The 19108-nt window shown below is 42.7% G+C and overlaps 1 protein-coding gene across 1 annotated transcript; it reads right to left on the bottom strand.

Moving 5' to 3' along the window:
- Positions 1 to 12063: 12063 nt before the first annotated feature.
- LOC133215632 (enhancer of mRNA-decapping protein 4-like) lies at positions 12064 to 13926 on the bottom strand. Its single transcript, XM_061359726.1, has 4 exons — positions 13861 to 13926; positions 12799 to 12901; positions 12154 to 12330; positions 12064 to 12075 (listed from the first exon to the last, which is right to left on the bottom strand). The coding sequence occupies exons 1-4, from the start codon at positions 13899 to 13901 to the stop codon at positions 12064 to 12066; spliced, it is 333 nt and encodes a 110-aa protein (XP_061215710.1). The 5' UTR covers positions 13902 to 13926.
- Positions 13927 to 19108: the final 5182 nt, after the last annotated feature.

Raw genomic sequence — 19108 nt, 5'->3', positions numbered from 1 at the left:
TAATCCAAACCTCTTGCTCTCGTCACAGTATCACAGTATCACAGTATCACAGTATGCTAGAGATTGGAAGGGACCTCAAAAGATCATCTAGTCCAATCCCCCTGCCAGAGCAGGAACACCTAGATTAGTTTACACAGGAACGTGTCCAGGCGGGTTTTGAATCTCTCCAGAGAAGGAGACTCCACAACCTCCCTGGGCAGCCTGTTCCAGTGTTCCGTCACCCTCACTGAGAAGAAGTTTCTTCTCAAGTTTAAGTGGAACCTCTTGTGTTCCAGTTTGTACCTATTGCCCCTTGTCCTATCATTGTTTGCCACTGAGAAGAGCCTGGCTCCATCCTCGTGACACTCCTCCTTTATATATTTATATACACTAATAAGGTCACCCCTCAGTCTCCTCTTCTCCAAACTATAGAGACCCAGCTCCCTCAGTCTTTCCTCATAAGGGAGATGCTCCACTCCCTTAATCATCTTAGTTGCCCTGCACTGGACTCTCTCCAGCAGGTCCCTGTCCTTGAACTGAGGGGCCCAGAACTGGACACAATATTCCAGATGAGGTCTCACCAGGGCAGAGTAGAGGGGAAGGAGGACCTCTCTTGACCTACTAACCACCCCCCTTCTAATATACCCCAGGATGCCATTGGCCTTCTTGGCCACAAGGGCACAGTGTTGGCTCATGGTCATCCTGTCGTCCACTAGGACCCCCAGGTCCCTCTCCCCTACACTGCTCTCTAACAGGTCGTTCCCCAACCTATACTGGAACCTGGGGTTGTTCCTGCCCAGATGCAGGACTCTACACTTTCCCTTGTTATATTTCATCAAGTTATTCCCCGCCCAACTCTCCAGCCTGTCCAGGTCTCGCTGGATGGCAGCACAGCCTTCTGGCGTGTCAGCCACTCCTCCCAGCTTAGTGTCATCAGCAAACTTGCTGATAGTACACTCAATTCCCTCATCTAAATCATTGATGAATATATTAAATAATACTGGTCCCAGTACCGACCCTTGAGGCACTCCACTAGATACAGGCCTCCAACTAGACTCCGCCCCATAGACTACAACTCTCTGGCTTCTCTCCTTCAGCCAGTTCACAGTCCACCTCACCACCCGATCATCCAGACCACACTTCCTCAATTTAGCCACGAGGATGCTGTGGGAGACTGTGTCAAATGCTTTGCTGAAGTCAAGATAGACCACATCCATCGCTCTGCCATCATCCATCCACCGTGTTATTTCCTCATAAAAGGCTACGAGATTTGTCAAGCATGACTTCCCCTTGGTGAAGCCATGTTGACTGTCCCTCATAACCCTCTTATCCTTGATATGCCTTAAGATGGCACCAAGGATAAGGTGTTCCATCGCTTTCCCAGGGATGGAGGTGAGGCTGACTGGTCTATAGTTACCCGGGTCCTCCTTCTTGCCCTTTTTGAAGACTGGAGTCTGCTACCAGGGTTGGATTGGCTGCAGTGTCTTTCACTGGGGTTGGAGTAGCTGCTGCGCTTGTCAAGGATGGAGTAGCCGCACTGTCTGTTGCTTTGCCATCAGATCCAGAGACATCCTTTTCCCCTTGAGAGTACAGGATAGTGTTGAGCAGGGTTCTGTAGGCATAGCCCAAGCTCCAGGAACTTCTGGTCATTTGTCCCTCTCTGGTATTGCCAGGACAACAGCACACCTTTTCTAAATGTTTTATTAGTTTTCCCAGATTCTGCGCTTGTTCAGGGGTGAAGTTCCAAAGCACTGGAGGTGCCCACTGGCCTAGGTACTTGCCCATACTATCCCACACACCCTGCTGCTCATGACTGTCCAGCCTCAGGGAAGATCTCTTGGTGGCATTCTTCGGTAGTTGTTTAATCTTAAACAAGACCTGAACAATGTGCAGCAACATGCTGCTTCCCAGCAAAAAGACCAGGTTGGTTTCAAGGGTATTCAAAGGATATTAAAAAATCTTTAAAATTCTTCAGATGCTACTGTAAATAGCCTGGTGGGGGAGGGGAAAGCACAGGAGCATGTATCCTCCACAGGGTGGCTCTCCAAGGCAGGGAAAAAAAAGAGGTGTAATAGTTAATGATTCCCATTACATGGCTCCCAAAGTATGGAGGTTATGGCAGTGATGAGAACACATACCAGATCAGTTTTATGATCAATAATTCTATCGTACCACAACCTACTATCATAAAGTGCAACAAAATGAGAATCTTAGCACAGACCCCAAAGCTGAATCCCAGAGGAAGTGGAGCAAGCTGTAATACCGACAGTTTGGGAAACAGAAATCCCAGGAAAATCAAAAACTGCTCAACCAGTAATAGTGGAATTAAAGGATAGAGCTAGGCCGGTAAGAGTTAAACAATATCCCCTGACATTAGAAGCAAGATATGGAATTATAAAAACAATTGAGAAATTTTTAAAATATCAAATTTTAGAAGAATGTGAATCAGAGTATAACACCCCAATTTTCCCAGTGAAGAAACCTAATAGTGAGTACAGGTTAGTCCAGGATCTGAGAGCCATAAATGAGATAACAAGATATCTACCCAGTGGTTGCAAACCCTTATACGTTGTTAACATCTGTGAAGGAAAAGTATAAATGGTTTACAGTGATTGATTTAAAAGATGCCTTCTTCTGCATTCCTCTTGACAAAAGTAGCAGGAAACTGCATTTGAATGGGAAAACCCACAGAATGGACGAAAGACACAATTAACATGGACCAGACTCCCACAGGGATTCAAGAACAGTCCAACGCTCTTCGGAAACCAGTTAGCCAAGGAACTGGAAGCGTGGACCACTCAAGGAAAAGTACAGGTACCGAGATCACAATATCTCTTATTGCAATATGTTGATGACATCTTTATCGCAACAGAACAAGAGTCACTGTGTATAAAGGTAACCATTGAAATTTTAAACCAATCAGGCCTGAACGGGTACAGAGTCTCAAAAGAAAAGGCACAAATTGCATGCACAACTGTGTTGGACTTAGGATGTGAAATTTCACAAGGGCAGTGAAAGCTGGGGATAAATCGCATAGAAGCAATTTGTGCCATTCCAGAATCACGGAACCTACATGAATTAAGAACAATTTTGGGCATGGCAGGGTGGTGCAGATTATGGATAATGGACGATGGACTCATTGCTAAACCCCTGTATGAGGCCCAAAAATCACCTGTCTTTGTTTGGGACAAATCGCAGAAAGAGACCTTTAGGAAACTGAAAGAGGCATTAATGAAATCTCCGGCACTGGGACTCCCAGATCTGACAAAGGACTTTCAGCTATTTGTCCCTACTATTCTCTTATTTATCTCCTCCAATTGTTTTCCCAGATTGATCAGAAACTGTTGGAGATAGCCTTCTCCCTCTTCCTGAAGACTTTCTCCTTTAAACTGGGACTGATATGATCTTCCATAGAAAATTTCAAATGGGTAACCTCTTCTTTTGACCGGGGTTTAGTTCGAATTCTCAATAGAGCCAGTGGTAATGCCTGGTACCAATATAAATTCATTTCCTGACATATTTTACTAATCTGTTGTTTGATCAGATGAACCATCTTTTCTACTTGCCCACTGGGCTGCGGATTATGTGGAACATGTAGTTGCCAATCAATTTCTAATTTTTTGCTAATTTCTTGTAACAATTTTGCACTAAAGTGTGAGCCTCGGTCAGAAGAAATTGCCTCTGGTACCCCAAAACAAGCTTATTATCTCGTTAAATAATATTTTAATCACTTGTTTTGCATTATTTATTCTATAAGGGAATGCTTCTGGCCAGCCTGAAAAAGTATTCGTTAGCACCAATAAATACCAATAACCCCCTTTTTTTTTCAGTAATTCAGAAAAACGTATTTGCCACTGCTGTCCAGATAACTTCCTCTCCCAGTTGTCCCAGTTTGATTTCTATTTTCAGTCTTAGGATTATTCTTAAGACATAGCTGACATTGTTTTGTCAATAATTGATCTGTGGTGTATAGATTCCTTCCTACAATTTGTTTTTCTAAATATTTATACAAAGAGTTGCTACCCCAATGAGTTTTATTATGTTCTTCCTGAACTAACTTCTGGAGCCGGTTATAGGGGATTACAATTCGCCCATCAGGTATCTAAACCCAACACTCTTTATTTTCCTGTCCCTTTAGATCCTCACTCAATTTTCTGTCCTCTTTTGAATACCTAGGTTTGGATTTTTCAATTGTTAGTTTGCCATCAGGGATTAAGGACATGATTTGAGATTGTTCAGCTGCTCGTTTGGCTTCAAAATCAGCCAAAGTATTTCCAGTTTCCTTATCAGAGTCACCTTGTTGATGTCCTTTACAGTACATAATAGCTACTTCTTCAGGTAGCTGAACAGCTTCCAGTAATTGTAGAATTTCTGTAGCATGATTAATCTGTTTCCCTTGTGTGTTCAAAAGTCCACGTTCTTTCCAAATAGCACCGTGTGCATGGACAACACCAAATGCGTATTTAGAGTCAGTCCAAATATTTATCCTTTTATCTTTAGCCAGTTCCAGGGCTCTTATTAATGCTATTATTTCTGACTTCTGGGCAGAGGTGTTTGCAAGTAAAGGTTTAGCTTCTTTTACCCGTGAAGTGGTGGTAATGGCATATCCTGTCTTTCATTTACCATTTTTTATGAATCTACTACCATCAGTAAAGCAAAAATCAGCATCTTCCAGAGGTTTTTCCTTCAGGTCTGGTTGGCTCAAATATAAAGTCTCTATGGTGGTCAAGCAGTTGTGTGTTAGTGGTTCTGTCGATTGTTCCTGCAAAAAGGATGCTGGATTCACAACGTTTGTGACCACAATTTCTATATCATCCTGTTCTACAATGGTGGCCTGGTATTTTAAAAAATGTGCAGGAGATAACCGGTGGGCTTCTTTCTGCTCCAGGACTGCTGATACCACATGGGACGCTAGTACAGTAATTTTTGTCCCACGGTGAATTTGTGAGCCCCTTCAATATTCATGACAACTGCTGCCACAGCCCTTAGACATCCAGGCCATCCTTTGCTCGCTTCATCCAGCTATTTTGAAAAGCATGCCACTGCCCTTCTGTAGGGTCCTAGTTTCTGAGCAAGGACCCCCAAAGCTATTTCCTGTTCTTCACAGGAATACAGCCAAAAAGGTTTAGTCACTTCTGGAAGTCCCAGAGCTGAAGCTCTCATTAATTCTATCTTTAAATTTCTAAAAGCCTCCTCTGCTTTATCAGTCCAGTCCAAAGAGGGAGGGTTTCCCTTCAACAGTTCATATAGTGGTGTTACCAGAACACCATAATCATGGATCCAAAGTCTGCACCATCCTGTCATTCCCAGGAATGTCCGAAACTCTTTGACGGTCAACGGTCATGGAGTCTGACAAATGGCTTCTTTTCTAGCAGTTCCAAGTTCTCTCGGTCCTCCTGTTATTTCATATCCTAGGTAGTAAACTTGGGTTTGGGTTAGTTGGGCCTTTTCTCTGGGTACCCGATAACCATTCAGTCCCAGAAAATTTAACAATTCCACTGTCCACTTGATACATTCTTCCTTTGTTTCTGTAACAATTAACAGGTCATCCACACATTGTAACAGATTCCCCGTCTGAGCAGGTGGCTTTCATGATTCTAGTTCTCGTGCTAGCTGATTTCCAAAAATTGCTGGACTTTTTTTAAACCCCTGTGGTAATACTGTACAAGTTAATTGAGATTTTCTTCCTGTGTCAGGATTTTACCATTCGAAAGCAAATAATTGTGGCTTTATTTGGCCAATGGTAAGCAAAAGAAAGTGTCCTTTAAATCCAGGACGGCAAACCATTTCTGATTATTATTCAATTTAGTCAATCAGTCATACGAATTAGCTACTACTGGGCAAATATCCTCTGCAATTTTGTTGATTGCCCTGAGATTGTGAACCAATCTGCAACTTTTCCCATAATATTTCTTTACTGTCCTGATAGGAGTATTATATTCCGCTTCACGTTCAATTAATAATCTATATTTTAAAAATTCTCTTTCACGGACACCCCCTTGTCGTGGGGAAAGAGCTTGCGTGCCCTTGTGAAGTTGGGAGTTATGCTGGTGGTGGCTTATGCTTCCGGTAGGGTCTCCCATGTCAGTCAGCTCTCAAATGAAGGGTCAGACAAAGTGTGTCCATGGGCAGGATGGGCTCACTAGCCTTCAGGCAACCATCCTAGGAGAAGGACAACTCCAACTTCAAACCCGGGCAGATGGAGCTCGTGTAGCCCTGTAAGGCCATCCATCTAAGAGAAGGATACTCTAATTAAACCTACGACCTGAGGACTTTGCTGTCACTGTCCAAGCTTGCTAGGCCCTGGCAGATAAACCTCAGGTGTAAAGGGTGAGGCCAGTCCTGCGCACGCTGTGCCTCACCTAAAATAAATCCACTGCGCAGGCCCGAAGGGTTTACCCACACTTGCAAAGCCCTGCAGCGACAGGCGAGGGACGAAACGGCAGGTGATAAGGTGCACTGGAAGTCGCAGACCCAACCCTGCATGCAGGCGGTTCAGGACATTGGTCGCTCAAGTCTGACCCAGGAGATGACAGTCTTGTTCGGCAGCATCCTGAATGACCAAGCAGCCTTTTTCAAGGACAGCACTGCTTGCTCCATATGGAGAGAGGCCTAGAAAAGGTGGCCTAACCAAAGCTCATCTCCCCCTCCACCTGGTTGGCTAGCCGCGGCCAACAGGCATCTTCTATTGCGGTCAATTAAAAACAAAGAGACAAAGGCATACACCTGCCTCCAAAGGTGTGTCCAGATTGACATTCGCATGTTGGAACATCAGAACCATGCTTGATACAGTGAACAGTGGGCGTCCTGAGCGCCGTTCTGCGCTAATTGCCCATGAATTGTCACGTCTTAACATTGATATCGCTGCACTCAGTGAAGTTCGCCTTCATGAGGAAGGTAGCCTCAAAGAACATGGTGCTGGCTATACACTCTACTGGTCAGGCAAACCCAAAACTGAAAGTCATCTTTCTGGAGTTGGCTTCATGATTAAAAACTCCATAGCCTCCAAACTTGAAAATTTGCCGATAGGTCATTCCGACCGTATTATCTCCTTACGTCTTCCACTGCACAATAAGCAACACGTTGTTCTTTTCAGCATATATGCTCCAACTCTGCAAGCTGACCCTGCAGAAAAAGAAAAATTCTACTCCGACCTGCGTCACCTCACTCAGAAAGTTCCTATAGAAGATAAGATCATAATCCTTGGTGACTTCAACGCCCGAGTAGGAAAGAACTTTGAAGCCTGGAAAGGAGTACTAGGCAAGCACGGTGTTGGCAACTGCAATGATAACGGTCGTCTCTTACTAGAGTTCTGTGCAGAGCAACAGCTTACCATCACCAACACTATCTTCCAGCAGAAAGACAGCTGGAAGACAACCTGGATGCATCCACGATCTAAACATTGGCACCTTATTGATTATGTTTTAGTGCGCCAGAGAAATATTCGTGATGTCTGCCAGACCAGAGTGATGCCTAGTGCAGAATGCCAAACAGACCACCGCCTTGTGCGCTGCAAACTTAATTTCCACTTCAAGCCCAAACCTAAGAGGGGCGGCATTCCAAGGAGGAGGCTCAATGTTGATAATCTTCAAATAGCTGCAGTGAGGGAGAGCTTTCAGGCTAACCTTCAAACTAGGCTTGAAGACCAACTTACAGATTCTTCTCCTGAAGCGCTTTGGCAACATATCAAAAACAGCATCCTGCAGTCCTCTGTAGAATCCATTGGGTTCTCCTCAAAGAAAAACAAAGACTGGTTTGACGATAGCAACCAGGAGGTCCAGGAACTGCTGACAAAAAAGAGATCTGCTCATCAAGCACACCTCGCTCAGCCACTCTGCCATGTAAGAAAAGCAGCCTTTCGTCTTGCATGTAGCAAACTCCAACAGAAACTTAGAGACATCCAGAACAAGTGGTGGCTCAACCTAGCAGAAAAGACTCAACTATGTGCAGATCTGGGTGACCACAGAGGATTCTATGAGGCTCTGAAGGCAGTGTATGGACCCACATTCCAGGTTCAAAGCCCCTTACTTGGTGCAGATGGCCAAACGCTTCTTACAGATAAAATCTCCATCCTGAATCGTTGGTCTGAACATTTTCAAACCCTCTTTAGTGCTAATCGTGTAGTCCAAGGTGAAGGAATCCAGCACATTCCGCAACATCCGGTGAAAAACGAATTGGATTTAGCCCCTACCATGGGAGAGACTCTTAAGGCCATACAGCAGGTGAAAACTGGCAAGGCAGCTGGGGTTGACGGAGTCCCACCTGAAATATGGAAGCATGGAGGCCAAGCACTCCACGCTAAATTTCATGAGCTAGTTGTGTGCTGTTGGGAACAAGGCAAAATACCGTCAGACTTTCGTGATGCAATCATCGTCACTCTGTATAAGAAAAAAGGTGCCAAGTCAGACTGCTCAAACTACCGTGGTATAACTCTGCTCTCCATTGCTGGTAAAATTCTTGCAAGAATACTATTGAACAGACTAGTACCTGCCATCGCAGAAGAACTTCTACCTGAAAGTCAGTGTGGTTTCAGGGCTAATAGAAGTACCACAGACATGGTATTTGTTCTCAGACAATTGCAAGAAAAGTGTAGAGAACAGAATAAGGGGTTATACGTAACTTTCGTTGACCTCACCAAAGCTTTTGACACTGTGAGCAGGAAAGGCTTGTGGCTGATCTTAGAACGATTAGGTTGTCCCCCCAAGTTCCTGAAATGATTATTCTGTTACATGAGGATCAGCAAGGCCAAGTCAGGTATGGTGATGCACTCTCTGAGCCTTTCCCAATAACCAATGGTGTGAAACAAGGTTGCGTTCTCGCACCGACCTTATTCACAATCTTCTTCAGCATGATGCTCCAAAGGGCTACAGCAGACCTCGACGAACAAGACGGCATTTATATTCGATATCGTACCGATGGTAGCCTATTCAATCTAAGGCGACTGAAGGCCCACACTAAGACCCTAAACCATCTTGTCCGTGAACTGCTCTTTGCTGATGATGCCGCCCTTGTTGCCCACACAGAAGCAGCTCTGCAGCGTTTAACATCTTGCTTTGCGGAGGCGGCTGAGGTTTTTGGGCTGGAAGTCAGCTTGAAGAAGACAGTAGTCCTCTACCAACCTGCACCCCAAGAAGATTATCGCCATCCCCATATTACCATCGGCGAGTCAGAGCTTAAGACAGTTCAGCAGTTCAGCTATCTGGGAAGCATCATTTCCTCGGATGCCACGATCGACAAAGAGATAGACAACAGAATAGCAAAGGCATATAGAGCCTTTGGAAAACTCCATAAAAGAGTCTGGTGTAATAAACACCTGAAGAAAAGTACAAAGATCAGTGTCTACAGAGCCATTGTATTGTCTACTCTTTTATATGGGTCTGAATCATGGGTCATCTACCGTCATCACCTGCGACTCCTGGAACGCTTTCATCAGCGCTGCCTCCGTTCAATTCTAAACATCCATTGGACTGACTATGTGTCTAATGTCACTGTCCTCGAACAGGCAGGGGTCACCAGCATCGAGGCCACATTGCTGAAACTGCAGCTGCGCTGGGCAGGGCACGTCTCTAGAATGAAGGATCACCGCCTCCCCAAGATCGTGTTTTACGGTGAACTTGCCACCGGTAGCCGCAAGAGAGGTGCCCCAAAGAAGAGATACAAGGACTCCCTGAAACAATACCTTAGCCTTGGCCATATTGACTACCATCAGTGGTCCACCTTGGCCTCCAATCGGGAGACTTGGAGGCACACCATACATAATGCCGCTGACTCCTTTGAGAGCTCACGAAGAACTAGTCTCGAGGAGAAAAGACAACGCAGGAAGAATCGTGTCCCACCTGTTCCACCCAAGGAGACCTTCTGCTGTGCTTTTTGTAGCCGGATTTGCCTATCCCACATTGGCCTTCTTAGTCACCAGCGCGCTTGTAGTAAGCGTGGGTAAATGCCCTTCCCAAATCTTCGTTCGCGAAGTCAAGCCATGATGATGATGATTTTAAAAATTATCAATTTTTTTTAATTCCCTTTTATCTTCTAATTTTAAGGGATATTGTTTTATTCTGATTGTGCAAGCTCCCCCCCTTTTTTATTTCCACTTTAACAGGCAAAGCATTTTTCGCCTTACCTGGAACTTCAGATGCCCATACTCCCACATATACCTGATTAAGGATTTCTTCTATTTCAGGGAGGTCCTCCTTTTTGCTTTTCTGTTGAATTAAAGATAAACTCAAAACTGCAATTAATTGATTGTTTTTAACTCTGAATTCCATTTTGCCTTCCTTAAATGTTGCTTCTCGCCCTAATAAAGATTTTAGAGAATTTGGCATGCATAAAAATTTATGCATTCCTATTTGTTTTCCCAATTTGTACTTTAAAGGTTTCAGAAAGAATGCCTCTTTTTTTTTTTTTTTTCTCTTGGTGGCCAGTAGCTCCCACATCTGTAACGAATTCTTTTCTCTCCGATTTAACACCAAATAAGTTGCTCCTGTATCCACTAAAATTCCACTTTATTTCCTCTAGTCCCTAGTTTTAATGTAACCAGTGGATCTGCTAGGGTAGATTCCCCAGGTCCCCGTCAGTTTAGTTCCAGTTCAGTCACCGGAGCCACTCCATGGCACTCCCCCCCTGCCCAGGGCAGTCTCACTTCCAACATCCAAACTCCCCATACCACGCACACCTGTCTGATTCTACAGAAGAAAAGCCCACTCCCGCACCTTCGCAGGACATCCCTCCTCCCACGCTCAAACACAGGAGCTGCTCGAGCTCCCCTCCTTTCCCCCTTGGTTTTCCCTTTTTTTTTTTTTTCTCACAGCTGCTCACCCTGCTCTGCAGGGGCTGCAGATGCCTGCCTCTGTAACAGCACTTCTGGTCTAACCCTTTCTTAACTCTGAATGTGCCTCTTGTTGCCAGTGACAGCAATCTCTTCCTCCTTATCAATATCAGATAGGACAGATACAGAGGGTGCTCCTCTCTGTATGTGATACATGACTTTCCAACCTCTCTTCCTGATTACTGTTTTTTAACTTTAGATATCTTTCCCCAATATCACAGGCTGAACAACATTTCTCCAGCTTAGCTTTCAGTTTTTCCCTGTCCTTTTCCAAAGCCAAAATTAAGGGATATAGCGGAGCTGTATTAATTTTGCATTCAGTCTGTCACTCCACGTAATTTCTTAAAGTGAAAAACATATCTGCATACAGTACTTCATCCTATTTTCCTTGCCAGCTCAAAACAACATTAATTGTAACAATGTATTATAGTTCAGAGTTCCAGTTTTAGGCCATTTTTCCTGATCTTCCAAAGTATACAAAGGCCACCATTGGTTACAATATTTTACCAGTGTTTTCTTATTTACCAAGCCCCCAGGAGACCCTCCAAGTTCTTTCCAATGTGCCTAAATGCACCCAAAAGGATTCTTTTCCAAGATCTCTTCACTCTGCTGATTTACCATTATCCATCTCACATTCACACACACACAGACGGGATCCCCAGACATACTCCACACAGTTACAAGACTTGAGACAAAGACAGAGACTTAAATTCAACCAAACAAACAACAGTTAATAACACAGTTATAGCATCCTGTTACCAGTACCAAAATCACAAGATCAAAATCATTACTGTAACAAGTCACAAAATAAGGCAAATACCAGTAGAATCAAAAGCAATACTTCTTAATCCCTATGTCTCAGACCATATTGTAATAGGGGGGTTTCCTTGAACCCTTTATAGTTGACTAGCCTGTCAGTGTCCCAAGAAGGATGAGATCCTTGTGTCTGACCAGCCTGTCTGCGTCCCACTGTGGGAACCGAACTGGAGAGCCCACTGTGTTGGAGGGTGATTCGACTAACCTATTCAGGGACCCACGCTGACAGCATCACTGAATCAAATCCCTTATGGGCTTTTGATAGCACACTGGACCCAAAACCATTTCCACAAGACATCCCCTGCGCCTTGTAGGACCCAAACCACAAGATGCCCCCTGCTTAGTTATAACAGTCTGTCACCGATACCAAAATCACAAGACCGAAATCCTTAATGAAACAAGCCACAAAATAAATCAAATACCAACAAGATCCAAAACCATTTTCACAAGACAACCTTTCATGAGAAAGCCAGAACTAGCCGGGATAAAAATCCTGATCTCACAGCAGACAAGTTCTCTTCCCACCTACCTACATTCGGGTTGTCACTTTCCTCTTCTGGTGGGAGCACTTCAGCGTGCCTTAACCACCAGGGGCTCACTGCCTGGATGCCAAAGCTTAGAACTGGGTGGGTAAAGAGGAACTCTGAGATGGAGCTGAAGTAAGCTTTGCCCTCCTCTTGGTTCTGTATCAGCTCCATCACATACAAAACCTGGAAGAATCAGAAACAGGAAGTCACTGGTCTTTTAGAGAAGACCATGTGTACGTGTGTGCAGACTACAAAGCCTAGCATCTGAACTAAAGTTGGAACAATGGAAATAACATGAGGAATAAAGCCTGTGCCATTTAAATCTGAAACATAACACCCAGAGGAACCTCAACAAGCACACTCCTATCTGAGTCAATGCTGATTGGTGACTCAATCCTACTGTGCCAGAGGCAGGTTTCTCCAAGTGAGAGTTTTATCTCAGAGTGAGAAATAATCCTGAAGGCTCCTCAGGATTAACCAGCCGAATTGTTACCATTTGCCATTTTACAGTGAAATAGCTGAGGCCAATCTCTACATTTTTAGCTATTAATGTTGAATCCCTATACTTAGGCAGCAGAACCAATCCCACAGAAGGCCATTTCTCCTTCTGCTGCCATTACCCCCCAGCCAGCAATAAATTGAACCACCTACTTTTCTCTGCACATCACTCAGTATCAGATATTCAGCAGAGAGGTCCAGGCAGACTTTCAGGCTGGGAAGAATACTCATGGAGATGAAGATGTCAGGAGAAAAGCTAGATACACAAATAAAGGGGGGTGAAGAGTGGTGCAGAAAGCAAGGTATATTAGCACAACCAGAAAAACTGCTATGAAACTGTATTAGTTAAAAACTAACAAACATCTTAAGGAGTTTACAGCCACATTACAGTGCAACCACTCACTAGAATAAAGCCATCACTGCAGAAATCAGTGCTGACTTCAGCTAAGAGGGAGATCACACAGTAGGATCTAGTTAAGGATTCTGAACATCTAATGAAAAATTACGGTTTGCTATTATTTCCAGAAACCAAAATAACCCATCTACATGCTTTGGACCTTCTGTAGTATGAGGTGGAAAAAGCAATATTCTTCTTGCTTTAGAAGGGCAATTCAGAAGCGGCCTTAAGTGTGCATGTGATCAGAGAGGCCATGACCCACCATCAGAAAAGAGAAAGCAGGGAACATAAGTTGAATGAAGGAATGGACAAAAGCAGAATTTGAACTTCTAGATGTATATGGCTTAGCAAATAAGACTTGTGTAATTGCTTAAGCTCTGTCAATGTAACAGCTTATTATTTAAATCAGAAAAAGCAATAACAGGAAGAGATGCTAGATTGGTTATTGAATCTCTAGTATTTTTACAGAAGAAAGCACTCAAGGTGTGCAATTTTGGAACACCTCTCCTCAAGCTACAGGTATATCTATGCTCTATAGAGCAAAGACAACAGCTCTTGATAACACCAAAGAGACTGTACAGAAAAATAAATCTCTCCAGCTTTGCCAAAGCTCAACCTGACAGTCTGCCACCACCCTGATTGTCAGTCTGACCTATCTGCTGAAAGCTAAGGAGGCTCTAACTGCAGCTAAAGTAGACTCCACTGGGGATCAAGGACCACTTCTGCAAAGTAAATATACCTGGAAATTGAGAGCTTTATTATGATCCATTCCTCAAAGTAAATCCAACCCTTCAGGTAGTCAGCACATCAACACCTACCAGACAGTTTGCAGACAGATCCAAGACACAGTGCACCACATCTTAAGTTCTCTGTTCTGGTCTGCCCCTGTGATGAGAAATCTCCAGAAGGGAAACCTGCAGGCACCACAGAACTAAGTACTCTTATAAAGAAGGTCTGGTCCTTCCCATAAGGACATTTCACAGAAGAGCTCCTGACAAGACACCCATAGTTGATTGCATCCAATCATGTCTTAAAGTTCACAGAAAATTCCTGCTTCCGAGACAGATTAAGGACCACCAGAGCTCTGTCCTGGGTTTAGCAGTAGCAGTCATTTTTTCTCCTTCTTAGTAGCTGGTGCAGTGCTGTGTTTTGACTTTCGGGCTGGGAGCAGCGCTGATAACATTGATGTTTTAGTCTGACCAAGGACTTTCTGAACCTCATGTTCTCTCAGGGAGGAGGGGAAGCCAGGAGGAAGCAGAGGGAGGACACCTGACCCAAAATGAGCAAAAAAGTATTCCATACCACAGCATGTCATGCCCAGGATGTAACTGAGAGTTACCCGGAAGGGTTAGGACTGCGGGGTTGGATGTGGTATCAGTCGGTGCTTGGTCAGGCTGGGGGGGCAAGTTATCGGTCGGTGGGTGGTGAGGTGTTGTATTCTCTTCCCTTGTTATTTCCTTTATCATTATTATTATTGAGGGTAGCAGTAGTGATTTGTGTTATACCTTAGTTACTAAACTGTTCTTATCTCAACCTGTGGGAGTTGCATTCTTTACAATTCTCCTCTCCGTCCCTCCAAGAGTATGGGGAAGGAAATAAGGGGGGAAGTGAGTGAACGAGCTGCCTGACTGGTTTTAAACTATGACAAGCTCTCAATAACATTAAGGCCACAACTGACTGAAGAATAAGAATTAAACAAAAAGGGAAGTAAAAAAAAAAATCCAACAAAAAAAAAAAAACCTACCAAAAAAACCCACAAAATCCACAAAACAAACCCCCGAAACACAAAAAAGTCCCAAAGAAACAAAATTCCAAACCTATTTCTTAATTAACTGCTCTCCTGGGTTCAGCTGTAACAGTTATTTTTCACCTTCTTAGTAGCTAGTGCAGTGCTGTGTTTTTTACTTTAGCCTGAGAACAGTGCTGATAAAACACTGACATTTTTGGTTGTTGCCAAGAAACTGTCGTAGTGTGATAAACTATAGACTAGGGTATTGTTTATTAAGGTTTATGTTAAGCCCAATGTAAAGGTTAGGCAACAAACGATATGAAATCGCTTATGCAAACAGCCACCGGACACAGCTTACGCAAGATAAGATAACCGCAATCGCTTACACAACTAAACCAGATACCGATTGTGCAAACTGAAGATAACTGCAAGATGCTCCAGGAAATGGAAGAAAGTGAGATAACAACTCCATAAAAGGACATATGAGTAAAAGGTCAACTATGTGAAGCATGCGCAGAGTACCTCCACTACTTCATGAACACGGAAGTAAAGATGTATAAAAAGGGGCTGCTTGAACTGCTCTTTACGGCAGTTGGCGGAGCGCAGACTCCCCTGTCGTCCAGCGCTGTTTTTGCTCATATTCTACTTGCTATAATTAATAAAATTTTAATTGGATTATGATCCGTTGTGGTCCCAATTTATGACAACTTTTCTGGTGCCGTGACTCGGATGAGGAATGGTGGGCTTTGGTCCTCCGGGGAGGCGCCCCGCGACATTTCGCGGCCCCGCGACCAACAGCTTACCCCAACCTTACCGACGAACCTAAATTCTAGAATAATGAGCAAAGGAAAAACCGGTAAAATCCCATAAAAATTCTGTGCACGGGAGTCCGGACGAAGACGCAGGACGCGTAAGTATATTGCGAAGTTGTTCGCGGGTTTGCCGTTCGGGCGGGATTGGGTTTCCTGGAATATAACGAGTGAGAGGTTCGATATACTGAACCAAGCGAGTGTGGACTCTTAAGTACTGCTTTCCCATCTCCCGAGAGGGACTGGGCCAGGAACAAGGGGAGTGAGCGAGTGGATGTTTGTAGATATTCCAGAAGATGGGGGCGAAGGGCAGCAAGCCTTCGACTCCCATGGGAAGGGTACCCACTGTACCTAAGAATACCCCTCTGGCATATATCTTAGACAATTGGAGAATATTGTACTAAGATATGGGGAGGGAAGAAGATTTCTAAGAATACCCCTCTGGCATATATCTTAGACAATTAGCAGAAAATGATAGAATATTGTACTAAGATATGGGGAGGGAAGAAGATTTCTAAAAATGTCTTTTGGCCAGTTTATGGGTCAGAAGAAGATTGGGTAAGACAGCAATTAAACCTCTGGGTTAATAATAAAAAAAAAAACAAACCTCCTTAACCCGGAGGAGAGTCAATATCCGGAAGTGTGGCTAGAAAGACTGGGAACTAGACTTTATCCGCTGAATGAAATAAAAAAAAACTAAACAAAAGAAAAAGAAGGAAGAGTTAGACGAAACCCTTCTAACCCCCTCTCCTTACATTCCTCCTCCTGTTCCTGCAACCCCTCCAGAGGTCCCCAGAGCGCCCACTCACCCACCAGGATCGGAACAAGGGTCTCCCCCTCCTCCTAGACGCGTAACTAGAAGTCAAAAAGGGGCAGCTCAGATGTACCCCCTAAGGGAAATACCCATGGGGGGACCTCAACCTGTGATCGGATATATTTCCGTACCCTTAAACTCGGCTGACCTACGAGATTTTAAAAGAACCAAGATGGGAAACTTAATAGAGGACCCACTTGGAGTAGCAGAAAGATTAGATCAATTTTTGGGACCAAACCTTTATACTTGGGATGAGATGCAATCTATCCTTGGTCAATTATTTACTACCGAGGAAAGAGATATGATTAGATGAGCAGGAATGAGACTGTGGGATGCTCAACATGACCAGGGACCTCAAGCAGATATTAAATGGCCACTCCAAAGACCTAATTGGGATAATCAGGATCCGGTGCATAGAACTCATATGCAGGACCTGAGAACTATAGTAATTCAGGGAATTAGAGAAGCAGTACCCCGTGGCCAGAATATCAATAAAGCATTTAATGGAATTCAAAAGAAAGATGAAAGCCCTACTGAGTGGCTGGAACGACTGAGGAAAGCCCTTGTACTCTGGGGTAAATCCAGAATATTTAAGCATTCTGTTGAAGCCTATGAAAAAAAAAAACAAAAACAAAAAAAACAAACAAACAAAAAAAAAAAAACCTGGAACTTAATTATGTAATATATACACTATATTGTATATAAATAATTTGGCCTATGAATAGGAAATAGTTTTTCTAAATTAAATGTTTTGATGAAGATAAATAATTTCATTTTTTTATGATTAAATTTTTATCTGGGTAATCTAGCATTTTTATTCCAATTGATATCTACTCTTAAAAAAGTAAAATGTAATAATTGCTTTTAGTATGGCTTGTGTGTTGTATGGATGCTGGATTCCAAACTGGCGAAGATACTTCCTCATCTCCAATTTTACTCATTCAGATATGGTTTGAAAATTAATAACCTTACTTTTGCTTTTTGATAATTTAATACAAAGTTGATAATTTGTATTTAAAAAAAAAAAAAGAAATTAATTAAAGTTTTATTTACATTTTAATGTCTGTATTTTATCTTGAAAGACTGTAGTCTGTGATAATAAGATTATTTATTTTTTTTTTACTCTGGGAATGGTCAAGTCTTTCTACTCTAATAATTGGAGGGAAATCTTTTGCTTTTAATGGTTTTTGAAGGTAAGCATTTTGTAAGAAATTTTGTTATGCTGAAGTGCCTGTGTTTGCATGTACAAGTGTTTAATATTTGATTTTATCTCAAGAAATATGAACAGCAGCTTTTTCATTGGGTTTGTGAAAGCAGGAGTTTGCAGTTGGCCTTTCCGTCTGACTCCACTGCCAGATACAGTCCTTTTAAGGCAGTAAATTTCTAAGTCTGACACTTAGTAGTATCACTGCTATGAGATATAGTGATTTAGTGTCTGTAAAAGAGAATTAGTCAGATCTTGAATATTGTCACACATATTCCTGATCAGTAATATTTACTGAAAAATACTTAATCTGGGATTATTTTAAAACATTTCACTAGAAAGGTATTATTCCAAATATTTTTGTTACAGAAAATTAAAAATATGAATCATAATAAAATCATTTGTATTTTGCCCTAATAATTATGTATACATTTTATGCTTGAAATCCGTTTATATCTTATTTTCTTTCTTGATTTACTGTTACTTGAACACATTATACCTCGATATGGAGTACCTGAAGTAATCGACTCGGACAGGGGAACACACTTTGTGTCAAACATTATTAAAGATCTAACAGAAAACTTGGGTATTAAGTGGGAATACCATACACCATGGCATCCGCAAAGTTCGGGAAAAGTTGAAAGGATGAATGGAGAAATCAAAACTATTTTGACTAAATTAATGATAGAAACCAAATTATCATGGATTAAGTGCCTACCCATGGCACTATTAATTCTCAGAACCAGACCCCGAGCAGATGTAGGAATATCAGCGTTTGAAATGGTGTATGGAATGTCTTATAGAATTGAAAGTCCACAAACAAATGTTTTAATTCGAGACCGTGTGATTAACGAATATGTTTCACAATTAGCAGAACATCGTAACAAGCTTTGGGAACATGGACTGATTGTGCAACGACCCCCGTTGGACTTAAAAATTCACAATGTTAAACCTGGGGATTGGATATTGATTAAAGTGTGGAAGGAAGAAACCCTAAAACCCAATTGGGAGGGACCTTATCTTGTTTTGCTTACAACAGAAACAGCTGTCCGAACTGCTGAGCGTGGATGGACTCATGCCAGTCACATTAAAGGCCCAGTGACGAGATCCCACTGGAAAGTAATCAGTACTCCAGGTGACACCAAGATAACCCTGAAAAGATAATGTAATGATAGAGACTTTATTTGATTTTTTGCTGCATTACCTTTTGGTATAAAGTGTGTATTGCTGTTTATATTTGCTATAATTATTTCTCTTTTTTTCTATTATATATGGAATCGTACAAAGTGTGTTGAAGGAAATTGCTAAACTTATGCAACCACACAATATTGAATATAGAAGATATGCTGATGTAAATAATATATGCACTCTGGATATACGAATTAGGTGTAATAAATTGAACTGCAATTGTTATCCATTTGCTTCTTTCAGGTGTAAGGTGTGCCAGGATAAATGGTGGACACCCTGTGAATGTGGCTATCCTCCAATAGGAGTTTGCACACAGTGTTGG

Source organism: Neopsephotus bourkii, unplaced genomic scaffold (genome assembly GCF_033783945.1).
Source record: "Neopsephotus bourkii isolate Nb327-2 ecotype Australia unplaced genomic scaffold, CSIRO-AGI_Nbou_v1 NB_993, whole genome shotgun sequence".
Taxonomy (NCBI): Eukaryota; Metazoa; Chordata; class Aves; order Psittaciformes; family Psittacidae; genus Neopsephotus; species Neopsephotus bourkii.
This window is presented reverse-complemented; position numbering and strand designations above follow the sequence as displayed.